The sequence below is a fragment of the Hippocampus guttulatus genome, chromosome 21, assembly GCF_054856545.1.
Source record: "Hippocampus guttulatus isolate MCC_2025c chromosome 21, RoL_Hgut_1.0, whole genome shotgun sequence".
Classification (NCBI taxonomy): domain Eukaryota; kingdom Metazoa; phylum Chordata; class Actinopteri; order Syngnathiformes; family Syngnathidae; genus Hippocampus; species Hippocampus guttulatus.
The window spans coordinates 1,363,635-1,384,163 of NC_141281.1; the positions used below are offsets into that span (position 1 = coordinate 1,363,635).

At 41.4% G+C, this 20,529-nt stretch overlaps 1 protein-coding gene across 2 annotated transcripts in view; it reads right to left on the minus strand.

Annotated features, from left to right (window-relative positions):
• abcd3a (ATP-binding cassette, sub-family D (ALD), member 3a) overlaps nucleotides 1-8,683 on the minus strand; it is a 29,837-nt gene extending 21,154 nt beyond the window's left edge. For both annotated transcript variants that reach the window (XM_086102030.1, XM_086102029.1), the window contains exons 1-5: nucleotides 8,341-8,683; nucleotides 7,185-7,221; nucleotides 4,838-4,936; nucleotides 3,037-3,125; nucleotides 1,978-2,047 (exon numbers count right to left, since the gene is read on the minus strand). In XM_086102030.1, coding sequence (XP_085958156.1) covers nucleotides 1,978-2,047; nucleotides 3,037-3,125; nucleotides 4,838-4,936; nucleotides 7,185-7,221; nucleotides 8,341-8,450 — 405 coding nt within the window. In that variant the 5' untranslated portion in view covers nucleotides 8,451-8,683. The remainder of the gene's footprint in view (nucleotides 1-1,977; nucleotides 2,048-3,036; nucleotides 3,126-4,837; nucleotides 4,937-7,184; nucleotides 7,222-8,340) is intronic.
• Between the last annotated feature and the right edge of the window lie 11,846 nt (nucleotides 8,684-20,529).

Consider the following 20,529-nt stretch of genomic DNA (forward strand, 5'->3'; position numbering starts at 1 on the left):
TTTTGTCAAGTGATGAATGAACAACTCCAAACACGGTGTACTGTTTCTGGCTGTTCAAGTTTGATTCATTCAAGGACAAAGCTTGAAAACCCATCCATCCATGTTCTAATGTACTTATCATCACAAGAGCATGCTGGAGCCTATCCCAGCTGTCTTCGGGCAGTAGGCGGGGGACACCCTGAATCGGTTGCCAGCCAATCGCAGGGCACACAGAGTCGAACAACCATCCATGCTCACACTCACACTAAGGGACAATTTATTGTGTTCAATCAGCCTGTCATGCATGTTTTTGGATTATGGGAGGAAACCAGAGTACCCGGAGAAAACCCACATAGGCACGCGGAGGACATGCAAACTCCACACAGGAAGGCCGGAGCGGAGTCGAACCCTACACCTCTGCACTGCGAAACCGACGTGCCGCCCAGCTTGACAACCCAATTTACTTCAATCCATTTTCTCCATTAAAATGAATTAAAATGCCATTTATCTATTCCAGATCTAAAACCAAACCACAAATAAAGAAACAGCACTGCATAACATAAAAGCTTCACTCATTTCATACGCAATACGTATACATATGTATAAAACGTAGTCCTCACCGAACCAGAACTTATACACAAGTATTTTATGGGGGGTTTTCACTCGAAAATGGACAGGAGAGTCTCACACAACTTCTGACTTAAGGATCCGGCTTGACTGCAACATTAATCATTTTAAACGCCTGCCATCAGGCGGCACTGTTTGTAAAAAAAAAAAATCAGCAAGGATCATGTTACAAAAGAAGTATAATAGCAGGAATAGAAGAAGGGAATAGGATGGAGATGTAGTCTGTATACAGTTTGCATGCAGAAAGGGGAAGGTACATGGAGATAGTACAGATGGATAAAATAAGACAGCAGACCCTCAAGGGTGGGGTGGGATTTTTTTTTTTTGCCATTCTCTCGGTTAGAGGCATCACCAAAAATAAAATAAAATAAAATAAAATAGGTGGTCCAGTCAGCTCTCCTAAAAGCAATGCGCTCATTGCATTTCTTCAGTAAGTTGGATGCTGAGCAATCAGGAAGAAAACAGTGTCGCAGAGTCATTAAAGTAAACAAGCGTGCAAAAATTTCAGAACTGAGAGAACGCCTTTTACGTCATCAGATTGCGCTACTGTGTTGGACTGCGTCATCAAACATGGATATGGATGCGGGCTCAGCCGAAGTGTGGAACAAGGGCGCAAAAGAGGGGGGGGGGGGGGGGGGGTGCAACAGTGAGAAAATAACGCCCAGCAACCAAGGAAACAATAGCAATCGGTTTGGGACAATTTCGCGTTGACATCATCAGGTTCACACAATTTGGTCCTAAAAATTGGCATTGTACATAATATGCATGTAATGTACTGTAAGCATATAGCACTTGGCGTGCAAAATTTCTATATGTGTGCCTGGCAAGGGCCAAGCCCTCATCAGTGAAATTCAGAAATCGAAGCTGTTTGAGCAGCGTATGAACATCTGAGTTTTGGCCGAATAGAGTTCTGTTTCTGTATTTCAATGTTTTTACTGTTTGTCTTGCACAATGTGCGGCTGAAAGCGCAGCGGCAATTGCCTGTGCTGTCATGTGTCTGAAGCATGCTGGCCACTGAAATTTTGGCTCGCAACACAAGGCAAGGGGGAAAAGAAAAATCAACAGAGACCTGCTCATTAGTCCAAAAACCTAGGTGGGGTCACTCAAAAGTCAAGGTATCACTGTACCAATCCATTTTGATCCATAAACTGTTCATTTTTTAATTGAAATGTACAGGTGATTTTTCAGTTTTTATTCTAGATCAGGAAAAAAAAACCTTTGTGTTATTTTCCATATTAACAGTGAAGGAGTTAAAAAATAACTAAATAAAAGAGCTTTTTGAAATGAAATTGTGAAGACATTGTGAAGCAAATAAAGTTGATGTTCACGATAAAAATACAACATAAAAATAGAAATAATACAGACACTTACAACTGGCATGAATCGGATGAAGCTGAGCAAGAAGGTCTTGAAATCTTTAGTTGAGCGGCCAATTATTGCACTGCAAAACATACACAAAGACAAACAAGTCAGAAAAAGCATGTATCACACTGATTATTGACTTGGGTGGTGGGCGGGGTTTGCTGGTTGAATTTCATCTTGGACACTAAATCCAAATATGATCCTCCTGGCCCTTTTTGTGTCGAATTTGCATGTTCCTCAAAATCCTCAGTGGGTTTTCTCCTGGGGCTGCAAACTCTTCAACAACATTGAACAGGACATATTGTGGGAAAGCCCCAGCCTTCCTGAGTTTGCATGTTCTCCCGTGCAAGCGTGGGTTTTCTCCAGGTACTCAGGTGAGACAAATTTGAGTGTTCAATCAGCCTGCCATGCATGTTTTTGGAATGTGGGAGGAAACCGGAGTACCTGGAGAAAAGCCACACAGGCACGATGAAAACATGCAAACTCCACATAGGAAAGCCGGAGCCGGAATCGAACCCTGCACCTCTGCACTGTGCGGCCGATGCATTAACCATTTGACCGGGTTCAATTCCAGCTCTGGCCTTCCTGTGTGGAATTTGCATGTTCTCCCCATGCCTGCATGGGTTTTCTCTGGGTACTCTGGTTTCTTCCCACATTCCAAAAACATGCATGGCAGGCTGATTGAACACTCGAAATTGTCCCTAGGTGTGCTTGTTGTTCGTTTTAAGTGTGCCCTGCGATTGGCTGGTAACCGGTTCAGGGTGTCCCCCGCCTACTGCCCGAAGACAGCTGGCATAGGCTCCAGCACGTCCTTGAGAAGATATAGCGGTTCAGAAAATGGATTGATGGATGGATGGACTTGATACAAACACACGATACAATCCTCCAAAAATAGATACTTTTTATAGACACTTCATTTTCTTCCAAATGATGAGAAAGTTGGAGCTTATCCCAGCTCTCATTGGGCCATTGATGGGGCACACTCTGGACTGCTTACCAGTCAATGGCAGATATAAAGTATTTATGATGTAAAATACAGCACCATCACAACTGTGAAAACAGCCTGACCTTTCGATCATGGTTCCATTCTGGATCATCCATACGTCACAGTAGGTCCTTGCCACCAACATCACGGCGATAAGGATCAGGTATCCAGTCTAGCAGGAAAACAGTAACAAGAGAAGAAATCTTACAGATTGTAAAACACTCTTGATGATAATGTTTTTTTTATCATTCTGTCCTTGCTCACCGACTAAGGCCGAGTCAAAATGGCGCCAGTGACCTTGACTTTTGGAACCAACTTATCAATTTTTGAGAGATCTGTCATTTGTGTTGCAACTTCATGTTCAATGATGTATTTTACACATGTACACAAACCAGCAAATATTATGGAAATCTTTACCTTCATACATGTCAGTAAATAGGTGTGTTCGAAAACTGTTTTTGACCAATATAATAGAAGGCCTCACGATTCAAAACAAAGCGAAATATCACTTTTTTTGAACAATACAATACCATAAAAGTGACTTCAATATGATATTTGGATACAATATAAATGACTTTTCTGAAAATAAACCTATCCTCGTCAAAGGTCATGCTGAGAAAAAAAAAATCTTCCATTGGATTATATTTTAAAACTAGCTCAGATTCACTGTTTCCAAGATGTAAAAAAAAAAAAAAGTGACAACGAGCTTCATATTCTAGCATACAAAAAGTGCAATGCAACAAAGTATTTCTCCTTCTAAACAGAAACTTACTTTATCATCAGACAAAAAGGGTATTTTTGTGCAATAAAACATCAACGTAAAAAAACGATGAAGGGCACACACACACAAACACGACGATATGAAAATATCCAAACTTGTATATTTTCATATTCAATTAACCTGCTGCAGTGATTGTTCTGTTGAAAGAACAACTGTGAGCAACAGTCAACGATTTTGCCGAAGGCTTACATATTTTCCTTCAAAAATATCAGCTGGTCTTCATTCATTCTTCATTCTAACCAGTCGTGAAATCCATAGACGTGACGTGCCCAGCTCGTGTGCGAACGGAAAAATATGCCTCTAATTGCATTGTTGATTCTTTGTGCATTTGCAGGGTATGTAGGAAAGAAGATAAAGTGGAGCATGTAACCATGATGACCTTTGTCACTGGGAGAAAGGATCCTTTGCACCCACCAAAAGACACTGAATATAGTCATTGATGGAACACTTGGTTCATGAACAAGTACAATGTTAGCTATTTGAGCCAAAGATTCATTAAACAATAAAAGGGTTTATTAAGGAATTTGTTGTCAACCCAAAGTGTGAAAGTTTTCAAGTCCAGGTTAAAAACGATGATTATTTTCCCAAGCCTGTGATTGTGATTGAGTTGTTTTAAAACATTTTTTTAAAGATTTTTTTTTTTTGCATTGTATGTTCTAATAAGATATCTTTATTTCCAGACTTTGTTTTTAAATGTCTTTAATGTTGTACAGGGTACTTGTAAATATGTGATTTATAAATAAAGCCTGTTATTCCAAATCTATGTATGTCAGTGGGTTTTTTTTCCCCAAATTCAGCATTATGACACTCATATCAAAAAAAAATCATGGCACACCACTTAGTAAAATCTTTTTTTAAAGTGGATAAACAGGTTAATTATGTACCTTTGGTCATCTAGTGGAAGAGTGTTTCATTGTTTGCCTGTTACAATATGCGGTTGACCCATACACTAACAATAGTACATTTCTTGTCCAAATAATTCAAATCGGATCATTTTCTGCAACACACCTGATAATCTCTGAAGGCGCACTTATGTACCATGGCACACTGGTTGACAATCATTGTTATAGAAAAACAAAAGCAAGATAAGAATGAATTCCTACCTCCATGCAAAAAATCTGAGGTACCATGATCCGCAATATCCGTAAAATTCGAAGAAAGAAAATTCTGTCGACTGCTGCACGGTCTTTCTTGCCATCCTTCTGTGTGAAAGACATGACAAATAAAATTGCAATTAAGAAAAATAGAATAATTTTAATTGATATGATCATCCATCCACCCATCCATCGTTTTCCTCTTATCCGGGCTCAGGTCACAAAGTCAGCAGCTTAAACAGGGAAGCTGAGATTTCACTCTCCCCAGCAACTTCAGCCATCAGTTCTTAAGGAGGGATCCCAAAGCGTTTCCAGGCAAGCTGGGAAACCTACTCTCTCTAGTAGTGTGTCCGGGGTACTATGGCCAGTGAGACCTCCCAGGAACACTCCAGCAGGGAGGCGTCGAGGAGGCATCCTAATTAGATTCAGCCACATCATCTGGCTCCTCTCAACGTGGAGGAGCAGCAGCTCAACTCTGAGTCCCTCCCGGGTGGCTGAGCTCTTCACCCTTCTCTTAGGGAGAGCCTGGACACCGTGCGTGGGAAACTCATTTTAGTCGCTTGTGTCCGGGATCTTGTTCTTTTGGACATGACCATAAGTGAGGGCAGGAACGTAGAGGGAGCAGTAAATCAAGAGCTGTGCGCCTTTTTGGCTCAGCTCCTTCTTCACCATGACAGAATACAGAGTCACATCACAGCAGACGGCGCACTGATTCGTCTGTCGTTCTCCCACTCCATCTGCCCTGACTCGTGAACAAAACCCCAAGATACTTAGAGTCCTCCACTTGGGGCAGGATTTCATCCAAGAAGTGGAAAAGGGGCGTTCCACACTTTCCCGACTGAGGACCATGGCCTCAGATTTGAAGGTTGGATTTTCATCCCAAGCGCTTCACAATCGGCTGCGATCCGGTCCAGTGAGAGTTGGAGATCACGGCTTGAAGAAGCCAAGCGTACCAAATCATCTGCAAAAAGCAGAGATGCAACTCTGAAGCTCCCAAACCGGACCTGCTCCACGCCTCGGCTATGGCAAGAAATTCTGTCCATAAAAATTATGAAAAAAACAAATGACAAAGAGCAAGCAGTGTGGAGTCCAACCCTCAGAGGAAATAAATCCGATTTACTGCTGGCAATGCAATCCAAACTCTGGCGGTACAGGGACTGAACTGTCTTTATCAGTTACGTTGCACACCCGAAGCACCCTCAAGAGAATGTCCTGAGGGACACAGATGAATACCTTCACCTAGTCCACTAAACACATGTCGACTGGTTGATTGAGCTTTCATGCACTCTCAAGGACCCTGCGGAGGGTGTAGACCTGGTCCACTACTCCACAGCCGGGACGAAAACCACATGGCTCCTCCAGATTCTGATATTCAACCAATGGACTCCTCTCTAGCACCCCTGAACAGACCTTACCAGGGAAGCTGAGGAGTGTGACTCCGCTATAAATGGAACACACCCTGCGGGCCCCTAAAAAGGGAGACCACCAACCTGGTCTGCCAATACAGAGGTACTGTCCCTGATGGCCATGCGATGTTGTAGAGGCGTGTCAACCAGGACAGCCCCACAACATCCAGAGCCTTTTGGAACTTCGGGCGGTTCTCATCCACCCACGAGTCTTTGCCACCGAAGAGCTCTTTAACCACCTTGGTGATTTCAAACACAGAGATAGGAGAGCCCACCTCAGAGTCTCCAGGCTGGGGTTCCTCAATGGAAGGAGTACTGTATCAGTGGAATTTAAAAGGTCTTCGAAGTATTCTCACCACTGACTCATAACGTCCCGAATTGAGGTTAGCAGCACCCCATTCACTGCTCGACACTTCTCACTGTTGGCAATGCTACAGATGAGTGTCCAATTCTTCTCGAGAGGACTGGTACCAGAGTCCAAGCTTTTTGTGGAGGTGAGCCTGATTATATCTAGTCGGAAAGAACATCTCTGACATGCAGCCCAGCTCGTGCTCTTTTGCTGCCAGAGAGGTGACGTTACACATCCCTAGAGCCAGTTTCTGTCGCCGGGAATTGGACCGCCAAAATCCCTGCCTTTTGTCGCTGTCCAGCTCACAGAGCACTCGATCCATTGGCCTCTCCCACTGGTGGTGAACCCATGGGAAGAAGGAATCACCATGCCTTTTCGGGCTGTGCCAGCAAGCAATCGCCAGCGAGCCCCACCTCCAGGCCCGGCATGCTTTGTCTGGTCCCTCATCTAGAACTTGTTTGCCATGGGTGACTCTAAGCAGAGGCATAAAATCCCAGACAATTTAACTCGTAGGATTATTGGGGACATGTAAACCTCCACAGTGAGGTGATGGCTCACAGAGGCATGATATTATTATAATATTTGAAAAAAATCCACTTACATCCAAGTTCAGCACCAAATCTGATCCTTGTTTTGGACTGCAAGAAAAGAACAAAATTAAGTTGAACAGGCTATATTGTTCAATATTTTCCTTTGACAAGTAGAGGTTAACATCCCTTTGTGAGAGCTGTCATTTATTAACTACATAGACTACATATCAAAACTACGCATTGTCATTCCTTTGAATATTTTGTGAATCCGGAGAAATATCATTGCTGTGACCAAAAAAATATCAACATTTTAAACCCTTTTACATTGATTTACATATCATTACAATACACCTGTCCTCAAATAGCCATAACTTGAAGTAATATTTGTGCACTGTACCGGAGCCACAAAAAGTGATTGTTTTTTAACGGCATCGCATTATAGTCTGTAAGAATTATAGTATTTCATAAACGCAAACACAGTAAGCTGAGAAGTGAAGCTGAAAACACTTCGCTGACAGCACTACATATAGTACACCTAACATAGGAAAATGGGGGAAAAAAGCAAGTGAGCAAGTGCAAGTGATTTTTTTTCCATTTTAACAAAACATTTTATAGTGTTTGCTCAATACTCAAATACTGTTGATGTACCTTTTGTTTTTATACAAAATACGGTTAATTACCACATTACTGGCTTAATAACATTTTCGAAGCAAAATTAATCTGATGATTTTGAGAAACTGATAACACACTGTGTAGCTAGACTTTGCCAACATGACATGCAAATATTAACCAACCGTGATTTGATAATGCACAATGACCTTTGGCATATTTTAACCAGAGATAACTTGAGAATGCTTGACATTTGCATCGAAATTAAGATAGAAAATAGGTATTGATCACGATGTGTTCGAGGTGATTTGTTGAATTAAACTACACTTTTCAGTGGCATGAGAATACATGCATAAGCAAACTGAATGCATTTTATCGTTGACCAGTATCAATATCAATTTGACACAGCATTCGATAGTATCTAGTGAAAAGTAAAAGGTTAGCCTATTTGAGCTGACGACAAGTTTCGCTAGGTACATATAAATCTGTGTTCCGTTCTGCAATTTGAAGTTTAGCACACTTAGATGGTCACCTGTCAAAGTCACCAACCACCAACTATCGAAGAACGAGCTTCAGGTTTTCGTAAAGTATTTTCGTGTTACACCATGATCCACTTACCCGTGCTGCTTTGGCTTTCGTCTTCTGTTTTTCACCACATATAACACCAGCAAAATGGCACCTGCTATTGAGGAATTCTTGGCTGTGACATATTTACTAAAAGCCGCCATTGTTTCAACACAAGGGTTGATCTATGAGTCGAATGGTCTGTATGTGCTTCAGAGACGCTGCGTCGAAAAAGAAGATTCGACGAAAACTACTTTACGCCTCAAAGTCTGGTATTACGCTACTTAGACTTTGTATCTCAAAAACTGTTGTTCGTATTTCCTTAATAGCTAAAAATACGACCATGTTGTCAAGTCTGCTTTAGTAAGAGCCAGATTCAGGACTGCTAAATGTTTTAGGGAAACGATGGTCACGTGGTACTACACTTCCTCCCACATTTCGTTAAAATCTCTGCCCTTATAAGATCTTTGTCTGGCTAAAACAGGATGCGTGTGGTTTCTCTATTTTCCTGGTTGCAATATCGCCGTCTGTCGGTCATATTAAGGAAGTAATATTTTTTCGGGTTTTGAACGTAACGGTACAACTCATTTGGGGGGGGGGGGGGGGGGGATTTGACTCTTTTCAAGAGGGAAAATAAAACTGAACAAACAAAGTTGTGTGGTTGCACGAGTGGGCATACCCTCTCAAAACAAATTAACCCGCAATTTAAATCATGCGTCTTTTTCTGGCAGAATATTATAGGTTATATCTGGTTCACCTCCATCTCGGCCACTATGGTGAAAAAATGTCATTTGAACGGGTAACTTAAATGTAATGCTGTTTGAGTGATGTCTTCCTGTTTGCAAGATAGATTCCATCTTTTCCAATCCTGCCCCGTAAACAGCATTCTTATTGTTGTTGAAACACTTTCCATGGGTTAAATCTGTCAATTATCTGAAAAGACACATTTTTCATTTTTTATTTATTTATTTTTCACGAGACTTACACCAGCAATACTCAGCATCACACAATAACATCTATTCGAGCTCCTGAAGAGCCATGTAACATTTGTTTTCTGTTTCTACAGCAGGGGTGGCCAACCCGCGGCTCGCGAGTGTGTGTGTGTGTGTGTGTGTGTGTGTGTGCGCGCGTCTGTGTATGCTTGCACATGCGCGATCGGGTCGTTCGTGAGAAGTTGGTCGCTTCAAAAGTCGATATTTGGCTAAAAAAGTGTGTGTGCGTGTGTGTGTGTGTGTGTGTGTGCACGCGCGTGCGCGAGGAAGGGTATGATGTGGCTCTTTGCAGTAACTCAGTAAAAAAATTGGCTCTTCGTCTCTGACTGGTTGTCCACCCCTGTTCTACAGTTACAGAGCTGCTCTATTTTGTAAAGTATTGCGAAGGGCACATCGGATGTTGTTGCGTGAGACACTTCCTGTTTCACGTTGTACGGGGAAGCTCCAAAAGATGGACTCCATTGGACTGCAACTTCTGTCCTAAACCAAGCACAGCCTGTAGTTGTATATTATAAAGTCAAGTACAACTTTATTGTCAAATGTGCGGTATGTGCAACATACAGCGCAGATTAAATTTCTTCCCTCTCAAACAGACAACAAGACAAGAGGAAAAACTTTTTAAGGAAAAATTATGTCAATGTATGCCATCAGTGATAATTTTACAGTTTACTGGCAGTTCGCTGATCAGAAAAGTATGAGTCCCATTATGCATTGTTTTAAGGAATTATTCTGCCAGAAGTAGTTAGTAGAACATTGTTGAGGAATTTCACCTTGCTATGAGAACTATTGATGCTAGTCTCTGTCCTGAACATCTGCTGAAGTACTTAAAACAAAGAATGTAGTGTGAAGTTTAGATCCTATTTCCCCTTGAGTGATTAACAGCCCCCAAGTGTCTTCTTCTGGTCTCCCACCTATGCTGAGCCCCTCAGGGTTGTCAAGTTCCCTGAGAAAGGAACTCCAATCTCATAATTTGTGCACAGCAGACGTGGTCTGTACTTTGTCAAAATGCCAAGATCGAACTGCATTGACCTTTCTTTGTTTCCGATTTTTACATAAGGGGAAGGACTGCTCGCCCCTCATTACCATAGTACGCCTATATAAACGTGTGACTGTATTTTGTCGGGGCTTCCTGATGAAATCTGAGACTCACAGGAGCCCGAATCGATTCGTGTTGCGTTGTGATAAACTGAAGAAAAGACGACGTGGTGTTGGGTCTTCTTCCACCTTATAGAGAGATAAAAGAACCTGTGTCCAAGGAGGGCCAAGAGCAAATTGACAGCTCCCCCTCCAATTGAGAGAGTCCCAAATTTTGAATTCTGAAACAGTCTACTTATTCAATTGCATATGATAATAACACAAACAACAACATATACATACAATTATAAACAAATGCTGCAAAAATTTAAATAATTCAGGAGCAGGCCAGAGGATTTCGGAAATTCATGGTAACCGTTTTTCGGTTCCGTCGGATTACCCAATGGGAAACCACGGTAACTAATGTTGGGTTCCGTAAACGTTCATCATGGGAACCCATTTTTCTATTTTGACTGATATTCTTAATCAAGAATTCTGAAACTCAAAAGTATAATGTTTCAAGGTTAAATGTTTGAAAACTGCATTAACAATGAACATTACATCAGCAGCTGTGTACTCCAGGTTTATTCCAAAAAATAAATGGATCAAAAACTGGTGTACTCATGTGGCATCATCAGAGTATTTTTTCCAACCTCACACTGCAAAGATTAATTTACTGGTAATCATTAATATTATTGATGTGGCTTAACATCCTCTTCCCAAGACGATGCATGTGTAATCTACTATCAATTTAACGAAAGAATTTAACACACCTCATATGAATTATTTCATATGAATGATTTCATATGAGGTAATTGCAACCACCTGGGAAGGGCCAATTGTTGCTTGGACCTGATTGGCCTGAAGCTCAAGTGAACTCCCTTTAAAAGATGAATGAGGAAGTCACTGGGGGCCGGACAACTTGGAGAGCAGTGCTACACGTGGGCTGCTCAAAACTGGTCAACTGTCACTCCTGAAAATAAAGAAAACTGGAAAATCACCTTCCTGAATCCTGGCTGAATTGCCTTTTTATTCTTTTTTCACCTGGCCTGCTGTTTCGCCGCATAACATCCACACATATATTCTATCACTTATTTTTAGACATTTTAGGGGAAGCTGAGCTCCCTTTGCAGTCTGAGAGCAATCACCTCTGGCTGAAAGGCTTTATTGTATCGTATTGTAATCATTTAAAGTTTAGATTTAAAAAAGCAACTTGTTTATCCATCTCCACAATAACCATATTACTTTTTACAGATGATACACACAGCGGGTCCGGTTGAGGGATAATTAGGATTCAATTTTTAAGAATTCTTTCAAAACGGTTGAAAATGTCAACATGTTCAGATCAACTTGTTGGGACCCAGGTCATCTTGCCACATTTCAGAGGCCTCTTATTCCCAAATGCATCATCAGATTCGGACGGGAGAGGTCGCGTTGGATAGCTGGAGAGCTGTAGTTATCCCCAGACATGCAGCCCTCACGGGATAACAAAAACTCAATTTTTTGGATTTTTTTTAAAACGGTCGAAAATGTCAACATGTTAGGCGTTCAGGCCAACTTGTCAGAAATCAAGTCAACATGACCGTTTTCAGAGGCCTTTTATTTCAAAATGCAAAATCGGATCCGGATGAGGGTGGTCTGAGTGGAGAGCCGGGGTGCTGGATTCCTTCTTTTAGGATGTTCTAAAAATGGACGGAAAGATCAACATGTTAGAATGCAGGTCATCTTGTCACTTTTCAGAGGCCGACATCAGATCCGAATGGTCTTGTTGAATACCTGGAGTGCTCTCGTGTCCTGCAGGTCTGGTTTGATTGAGGGATAACTGAAATTCATTTTCAAGAATCTTTTGAAATTCGGAGAGGAGCTCAAAATGTCATATTTGAGAAGCATTTTAATTGGTAATGGAATATTCAATCTAAATGCCTGTACTGAGGTTGGATACCTGGGGTGCCCGAGTGTGTCAACAACCTGGTGTGGTTGCGCGATCACCCAGATTGATTAATTTTATTTATTTTTTTTAATATCAGATGAAAATACGGTACCGAAAATAGTTTAACCATAAAAGTCACCGCACACGAGTTGACTGTGTGATCAACGCGATTTCACTACGCCTGTACGTGTGTTTGTGGTGTGGTTTGTGAGTGTGTTTCTTCGAATTTACTTTCGTTTTGTTTTGTTTTCAGTGTTGGGGGGACGCAACAGATAACGTTATGTGCGCATGCGGGTTGCTATTTTAGTCCGCAAACTGAGGAATCGCGCGGATGAAAGTTTGAGATGGCGGCGAAAAAAACTCACAAATGTCTACTAATTACGACATTTAAGAATGGGAATGCCAGTCTGATTTATCGTATGAATCGTCCAAAGGGCGTATCACTAAACTCACCTGTGACGTATGCACAGAACACGAGAGCAAGAGGCATGATTATGAGGCAAGTTGGTCATTAGATTTGTAGGATAATCTCTATGAAAAATATTATGAAACAGTATTGGTTATTCTATAATTTACTGGTTGTAGCATGGTAACTTTATGAATAAAACATTCGTCACAAGGTGTAGTAATGCTAATGTTAACTGTTGGTAGAACTAATGAGGCCTCTTATTCCCAAATGCATATCAGATTCGGACAGAAGTGGTCGCGTTGCAAAGCCGTAGTGCTGTAGTTATCCCCAGACCTACAGCCCTCACGGGATAACAAACTTTCAATTTTTAGGAAATTTTTCAAAACGGTCGAAAATGTCAACATGTCAGGCATTCAGGCCACCTTGTCAGAAATAAGGTAATCTTGCCACATTTCAGAGGCTTCTTATTCCCAAATGCATAATCAGATTCGGACGGGAGTGGTCGCGATGGAAAGCCGGGGTGCTGTAGTTATCCCCACACCTACAGCCTTCACGGGATAACGAAAACTAAATTTTTAGGAATTTTTTCAAAACGGTTGAAAATGTCAACATGTTCAGATCAACTTGTCGGGACCCAGGTCATCTTGCCACATTTCAGAGGCCTTTTATTCCCAAATGCATAATCAGATTCGGACGGGAGATGTCACGTTGGATAGCTGGAGTGCTGGAGTTATCCCCAGACCTACAGCCCTCGCGGGATAACGAAAACTCAATTTTCAGGAATATTTTCAAAACGGTTGAAATGTCAACATGTTAGGCGTTCAGATCATCTCGTCAGAAATCAGGTCAACATGCCAGTTTTCAGAGGCCTTTCATTTCAAAATGCAACATCTGATCCAGACGAGGGTGGTCTGGGTGTAGAGCCGGGGTGCTGGATTCCTTCTTTTAGGATGTTCTATAAATGGGCAAAAAGATTAACATATAAGAATGCAGGTCATGTCAGAACGCAGGCCATGTTGTCAGATCCGAATGGTCTTGTTGGATACCTGCAGTGCTCGAGTGTTCTGCAGGTCTGGTTTGATTGAGGGATAACTCAAATTCATTTTCAAGAATCTTTTGAAATAAGCAGAGGAGCTCCAAATGTCATATTTGAGAGGCATTTTAATTGGTAATGGAACATTCGATCTGAATGCCAGTACTGTGGTTGTATACCTGGCGTGCCCTAGTATGTCGACAACCTGGTGTGGTTGCGCGATCACCCAGATTTTTTTTTTTAATATCAGGTGAAATTGATGTAGAATTACCATTGACTTTATTTTCTATCTCCACTTGAGAACGCTTATTGGTGCTGTTCTGAGAGTTCTTGTTCTTCCTCGGTGAATCTTTACCCGACAGCCAAGAAATTACTTATTTTATACTTTTATTAATTTCTTTTAACCCAAACAAATGACGTTTATGCATGAGTGGTGGCTATTTTATTTTGAAGGTGGCCAACGCCGCTCGCTGGCAACAGATTACCGTAATGCACAGTATTGACAATTGCAGTGGCGGCTCACTTGACTTCGATTTTGCGAGTGGAGGCTGGCTTGACCGCAGTCTGCTTTCATCATGACATCAAATACGTCTACACTTTCTGTTTTTGCCACGGTTTCTTGTGTTTTTTCTATATATCTCAATCGAATCGATCTTAGGTCAGGTGAAGTATTTAAAACTTGAAACACTGACATATTCATATCATCAATGTCATAGAATTCACCGTTGGCACATTGACACTGTGCTATTTTCGCGTGGTTTATACTCCCCCCGTGGTGTTCATCAAATAGTTCACTGAATTTTTTAGATACATCAATGGATGCTATTTTCTTAACATTATGGTGCGAGCATGCGACTGTAACACAGAAAACGCGGTTTAAACTGTCGTCGGAGTTCGCGGCCGCCGCCATGATTCAATGTTGTTGACTGGGCAAACAACGCAAGTGCTCAACGTGAATATTGCGAGAGTTTGCACCGATGTAAACCCTCTACACAAAAATGTAGAGGGTTGTTTGGAAAAAAAACGTTACGGTCGGCATTTTCGACGTAGAAATTCTCGGTCGGTCGCGTTACCAGAAACACACTATTTTTTTTTCTCCGTCTTGGGAAAAGTGGAGCCAAATTCATTTGAAACAGTGCTGTCCTTTTTCTATATTCCAAAAGAAGCACCTTTTCATCTGTTTTTGACCCGATGATGTAAACCAACAAAAGTTAATGGAAAAAAAAAATCTTTTTTTGGGATTCCTTGTCTCACCTGTTACAGAACACTGTTGACAACGTGCTTCAGTGCAATTGTATTGATCTTTATTTGGAAAATGTTTATGTTCCTCTTTGTTTCTGTTCCCTTTACCTTACTCCTTGCAAATGTGTCTCACTTGTCATTTCTCTCCTCCCCTTCCCACAGAATGTTTGTTCCCTGTCTCCTGTTTCCCTATTCATTGTTGCTCCCTTGTGTTGCACATTCAAGCACCTAGCCTCTTTCTTGTAATTTCTTAACAAGCTTTTGGACTTTGTCTCTTGATGCTTTGTTTTTTTTTTGTGTCTTGTCACAGGCATATTTAGCCTCTTCCCAGAAAGAAATAGAAATAAATTTGCCAAAAGAGTCACTGTGTTGAGGATCAAACTAAATTGTCATCTGCAAATAATAAGTGGTGCGTTGAAAGTTGTAAAACAAGAATTTTGCAGAGTCATTGTTTGCGATACTCACACACCATGTTTTAACAGATCATACAACATGAAACTGGTGCAGGGGGAGAGTGGAGTATTGTGAGAAAGTGGGTAACGTGAGATACCACCTGTATCTAAGAAAAAGAGCACAACTGTGTCGCACAACAAACCGACAACATGTCTTCTCTTTCGGATTGGACTCGAGAGGCGTTCAACGAGCGCTTCAGAAAAACGAAGATAAATGATTCGTTCATTGGCACGAAGAAAATTGAACATAAACACCAAAACAGAAAATCTAGCAAGGAAATCACAAAATATATTCAATGGATGTGTTTGTGAACACACAACAAAGGAAATCTCCGTTTAACATCAACATAGACAATTCTGAACCAGTCCAGTCTCCTACAATATATAACACATATTGTCAAATTATCAGTTTATAAGGTGATGTGACAAAGCTAGCTAAAGATTAGCCTGAATTTTGATGAGAGGTTTGTCATGATACATTGGTGGTGGTGGGTTAATTTAAACTCACCACCACCAATTTATCATGTCAGTGATGCAACGCAACATCTTTTTTTGAGTTTAGGTCCACTGGGATTTTCCCATTTAATTGTGACATTTCCACTGATGAAGTATTTACACCATCTATGGCACGGTGTCAAACTCAAGGCCGGGGGGCCAGATCCGGCCCGCCAGGTCATCATTTTATGTGGCCCGCCAGGTCATCATTTTTTGTGTCAACTTGCTAAAATCCGTACTGAAATGTCAAATTGTCATAAATAACGTTGACATTTTGCAATAATTTTGTTACCCAGTTTACACTCACTTGAACAATAATTGAACAAACTATTATAATTGATTTGACTGATTTCAAAACTAATAATCTATTAATTTTTTGTGTAAATTAATAATTTTGTGGTTTTACTGTCATAACGGCCCTCCGAGGGAAGACGTAACTCCAAAATTGGTCCAACACAAAAATGAGTTTGACACCCATGATCTATGGCATCAGACCGGCCAAACTGTGATATGCAGCCTGCCTCAGGGGATAATCTGGATAAACCACCTCCAGAAGATGATATGGAAGGTCCCCACCCTGCAGATGATGAAGAATCCGGGGAATAAAGAAAGTGTGGGAGTCGGAGATAACTATCTTTGCCAAATTACGTGGCACGTGTTTCTAAAAGCGATGTTGTGAGGAAGCTGTCACAACCTACAAGGCCTGGTGGAACCAGACGAAGAGAGCAACTCTACATCTTTCCGTGCAACCTTCAGTGTTGGAATCTAGAACAGGTTTGCTCGAGAGTGAGGGATGTCCGTGTCTGAAGGGTTCTACTCCTGGTTTCTGAGTTGTAGGCTACTCCACTTGTTTTTGTTGGTTCCTTGTCCCGATTGGCCTACCACGGATGTCTCAAAGAGTACTGAGTTCTGACCCCACTTGTGAAAATGGTTCTTGACCTCATTTGAAAGGTAAATAAAACATTTTGAATGATATCTTGTTGTATTTGATGTTATTTAGAGTTACCTTCAAATGTTGAGGCTGTCATGGGCTTTAGTGACCGGACTCTGTGATTCTTTTAATTCCTCGAACTATATCTCTGGAATCAGTGGTTGCCTAACTAGTTGTCAGGATATTGACTTGCACAACATGTGTTGTTAGCAGTGTTGTGGTCCTCGAGCCGGTCCTTGGCCTCGAGGACCGAAGGTCGGTCCTTGGTCCTTGGCCTTGGGAGTCAAGTCCTTGGCCTTGGGTTGCCGATCATCAGACACAATGAGGGATTAGAGCCTCGGATCCCTTGCCCACAGGTATAAAGTGGGTCCAAGGACCGCAAAAATCACAAAGGAATCAAATAAATTCCATCCAGGAAAGACCATATTGATGGATTAATCTGGCGCTTTCAGAGGGCGGGTCTGCCACTGACAGGTGACAGTTAGCACAACGTATAAAGAGCGGCATCACAGTTAGTTTCAATCACGGTTTGTTCCGTTCGCGATAGGCAGTTTAAATAGCGTGTAAAGTCTTTCTGTAACAGTGGTGTCTTTAATGTAGTTATTTTTGCACAGTTGTCACGTTTGTGCGGTGGCACTAGAATGTTTGTTTGAACCAAGTAATTTGCGTTACAGCTGGAGTCAATAATTCACTTTCGGGTTTGGCCGTTGGGATTTGGAGTCCTTTTGCTCGATTCCAGTTTTGTTTGCTGAATGCTTTCTCATGTTTGGAATAATGAATATTGATAATACATAGTTTAAAATCATGGTTGATTTAATTATTTATTATTATTGTGAACTTGAAGGTATTAAATTAATTAATGTAGTATTGGGGGCGGCCCGGTAGTCCAGTGGTTAGCACGTCGGCTTCACAGTGCAGAGGTACCGGGTTCGATTCCGGCTCCGGCCTCCCTGTGTGGAGTTTGCATGTTCTCCCCGGGCCTACGTGGGTTTTCTCCGGGTGCTCCGGTTTCCTCCCACATTCCAAAAAAAACATGCATGGCAGGCTGATTGGACGCTCTAAATTGTCCCTAGGTGTGTGTGTGGGCGTGGATGGTTGTTCGTCTCTGTGTGCCCTGCGATTGGCTGGCAACTGATTCAGGGTGTCCCCCGCCTACTGCCCGAAGACGGCTGGGATAGGCTCCAGCACCCCCCCGAGACCCTAGTGAGGATCAAGCGGTTCGGAAAATGGATGGATGGATGTAGTATTAGTGGTAGTGGTAATAATAGTAGTACTACTCAGAGAAAGTTTAGAGATCAGCCATCTCGTTACCTCTGCGTCCCGCGTCCTAGACGAATAATTTTCCCACGGGACGTACAGTTCCAAATAATGTGCGTTTTTGGGACGCAAGGAAATTTCTCAGTCAAAATAAACAAACAAACAAACAAAAACTACGGCAAGCCTGAGGATTTCACGCTAACAGTCGTTACCGGTAGCGTGTCGTTTCCGTGGCATCATTTTAACGGTACCGAAAAATAGTTGAACTATAAAAGTCATCGCACACGAGTTGACTGTGTGATCAACGCGATTTCACTACGCCTGTATGTGTGTTTGTGGTGTGGTTTGTGAGTGTGTTTCTTCGAATTTACTTTCGTTTTGTTTTGTTTTCAGTGTTGGGGGGACGCAACAGATAACGTTATGTGCGCATGCGGGTTGCTATTTTAGTCTGCAAACTGAGGAATCGCGCGGATGAAAGTTTGAGATAGCGGCGAAAAAAATTCACCAAGGTCTACTAATTACGACATTTAAGAAATGGGAATGCCAGTCTAATTTTTCGGATGAATCGTCCAAAGGGCGTATCACTAAACTCACCTGTGACGTATGCACAGAGCACGAGAGCGAGATACAATGCGAGGCACGATTAAGAGGCAAATTGGTCATTAGATCGAAAGGTAATCGCTATGAAAAATATGATGAAATAGTATTGGTGATTGTATAATTTACTGGTTGTAGCATGGTAACTTTATGAATAAAACATTCGTCACAAGGTGTCGTAATGCTAATGTTAACTGTTGGTAGAACTAATGATGATGTGTGTTAAATTCTTTCGTCAAATTGATAGTAGATTACACATGCATCGTCTTGGGAAGAGGATGTCAAGCCACATCAATACTTAACTGTATTAATGATTACCAGTAAATTAATCTTTGCAGTGTGAGGTTGGAAAAAATACTCTGATGATGCCACATGAGTACACCAGTTTTTGATCCATTTATTTTTTGGAATAAACCTGGAGTACACAGCTGCTGATGTAATGTTCATTGTTGATGCAGTTTTCAAACATTTACCCTTGAAACATTATACTTTTGAGTTTCAGAATTCTTGATGATGAATATTAGTCAAAATAGAAAAATAGGTTCCCATGATGAACGTTTACGGAACCCAACATTAGTTACTGTGGTTTCCCATTGGGTAATCCGACGGAACCGAAAAACGGTTACCATGAATTTCCGAAATCCTCAGGCCTGCTCCTGAATTATTTAAATTTTTGCAGCATTTGTTTATCATTGTATGTACTGTATATGTTGTTGTTTGTGTTATTATCATATGCAATTGAATAAGTAGACTGTTTCAGAATTCAAAATTTGGGACTCTCTCAATGCATAATGGGACTCATACTTTTCTGATCAGTGAGTCCCTGGGACTCACTGCCGGTAAACTGTAAAATTATCACTGAGAGATTACCGCTTTTTCTGCAGTCAGTGATTGACTTCTATGCAAAGTCATTTCTCAACTTGTCTTCCATGCCATGTCATGGCTGTTGAGTGTTGATTTACTTCATATTAAGAAACTACTGCCCTAAAACATTAATTCATAAATGTCTGTCATATGATTTTATTTCTTTTTCTCAGTATAAATAACACGTACCCTGACTGTTCTACTCTTTGAATATAAACACTTCATTCAAGGGTTAGGGAGTGCAAGAGGTTATGATGGAGGGCTGTTGCAAATCATGAGGACCTACCAAGTGGTATGATAGCATTGTTTTATACATGTCCTCGGCTAGGCCTCAGTTTCAAAATCAGTCCTTGGTCCTTGGCCTTGGCCTCGGAGGCAAGTCCTTGGTCCTTGGTCTCGGAATATTTCTCAAGTCCTTGGCCTTGGCCTCGGGTTGCCGGTCCTTGGACACAACACTGGTTGTTAGGCTTAATTCAGAGAGGGAAAAAATTAAGTGAGTGGATCATTTTACCCCTTGCAGGATCACTTTACCACCTAGAAATCTGGGCTTTGTCTATGTTTACCTCGTAGCTTTTTTTTTTAATTTAAACAATCATATTTTCACTGTCTTTTGTCCTGCATACATTCTGATCATTTCCATTTTTGGAAACATGCTAAATTAATGGAAAATGTGTTAATTTTAGTGATGCATTACTTTAGCTTGTAGAGAGGGAGGGGCAGTTAAAAATGTCTCACATTGCCTCATTCTCTCCTGCACAAGGGTGTGCACTGTGTACTGTTATTTGTGGTCTTCTTTCAGCATTGTTTAAATCCCTCCCTCTTATTTCCTCCCCCCGCCATTGTTTTATAACACACCTGAGTTACTTGCATCACGTTATTTTCACAAGCTTATTTTGTTTGTTTGTTTTTACGGAAAATTTATTTTACAATGGACCGCGTTGTGTTGCTGCTTTGGGGTTTTGGTCCT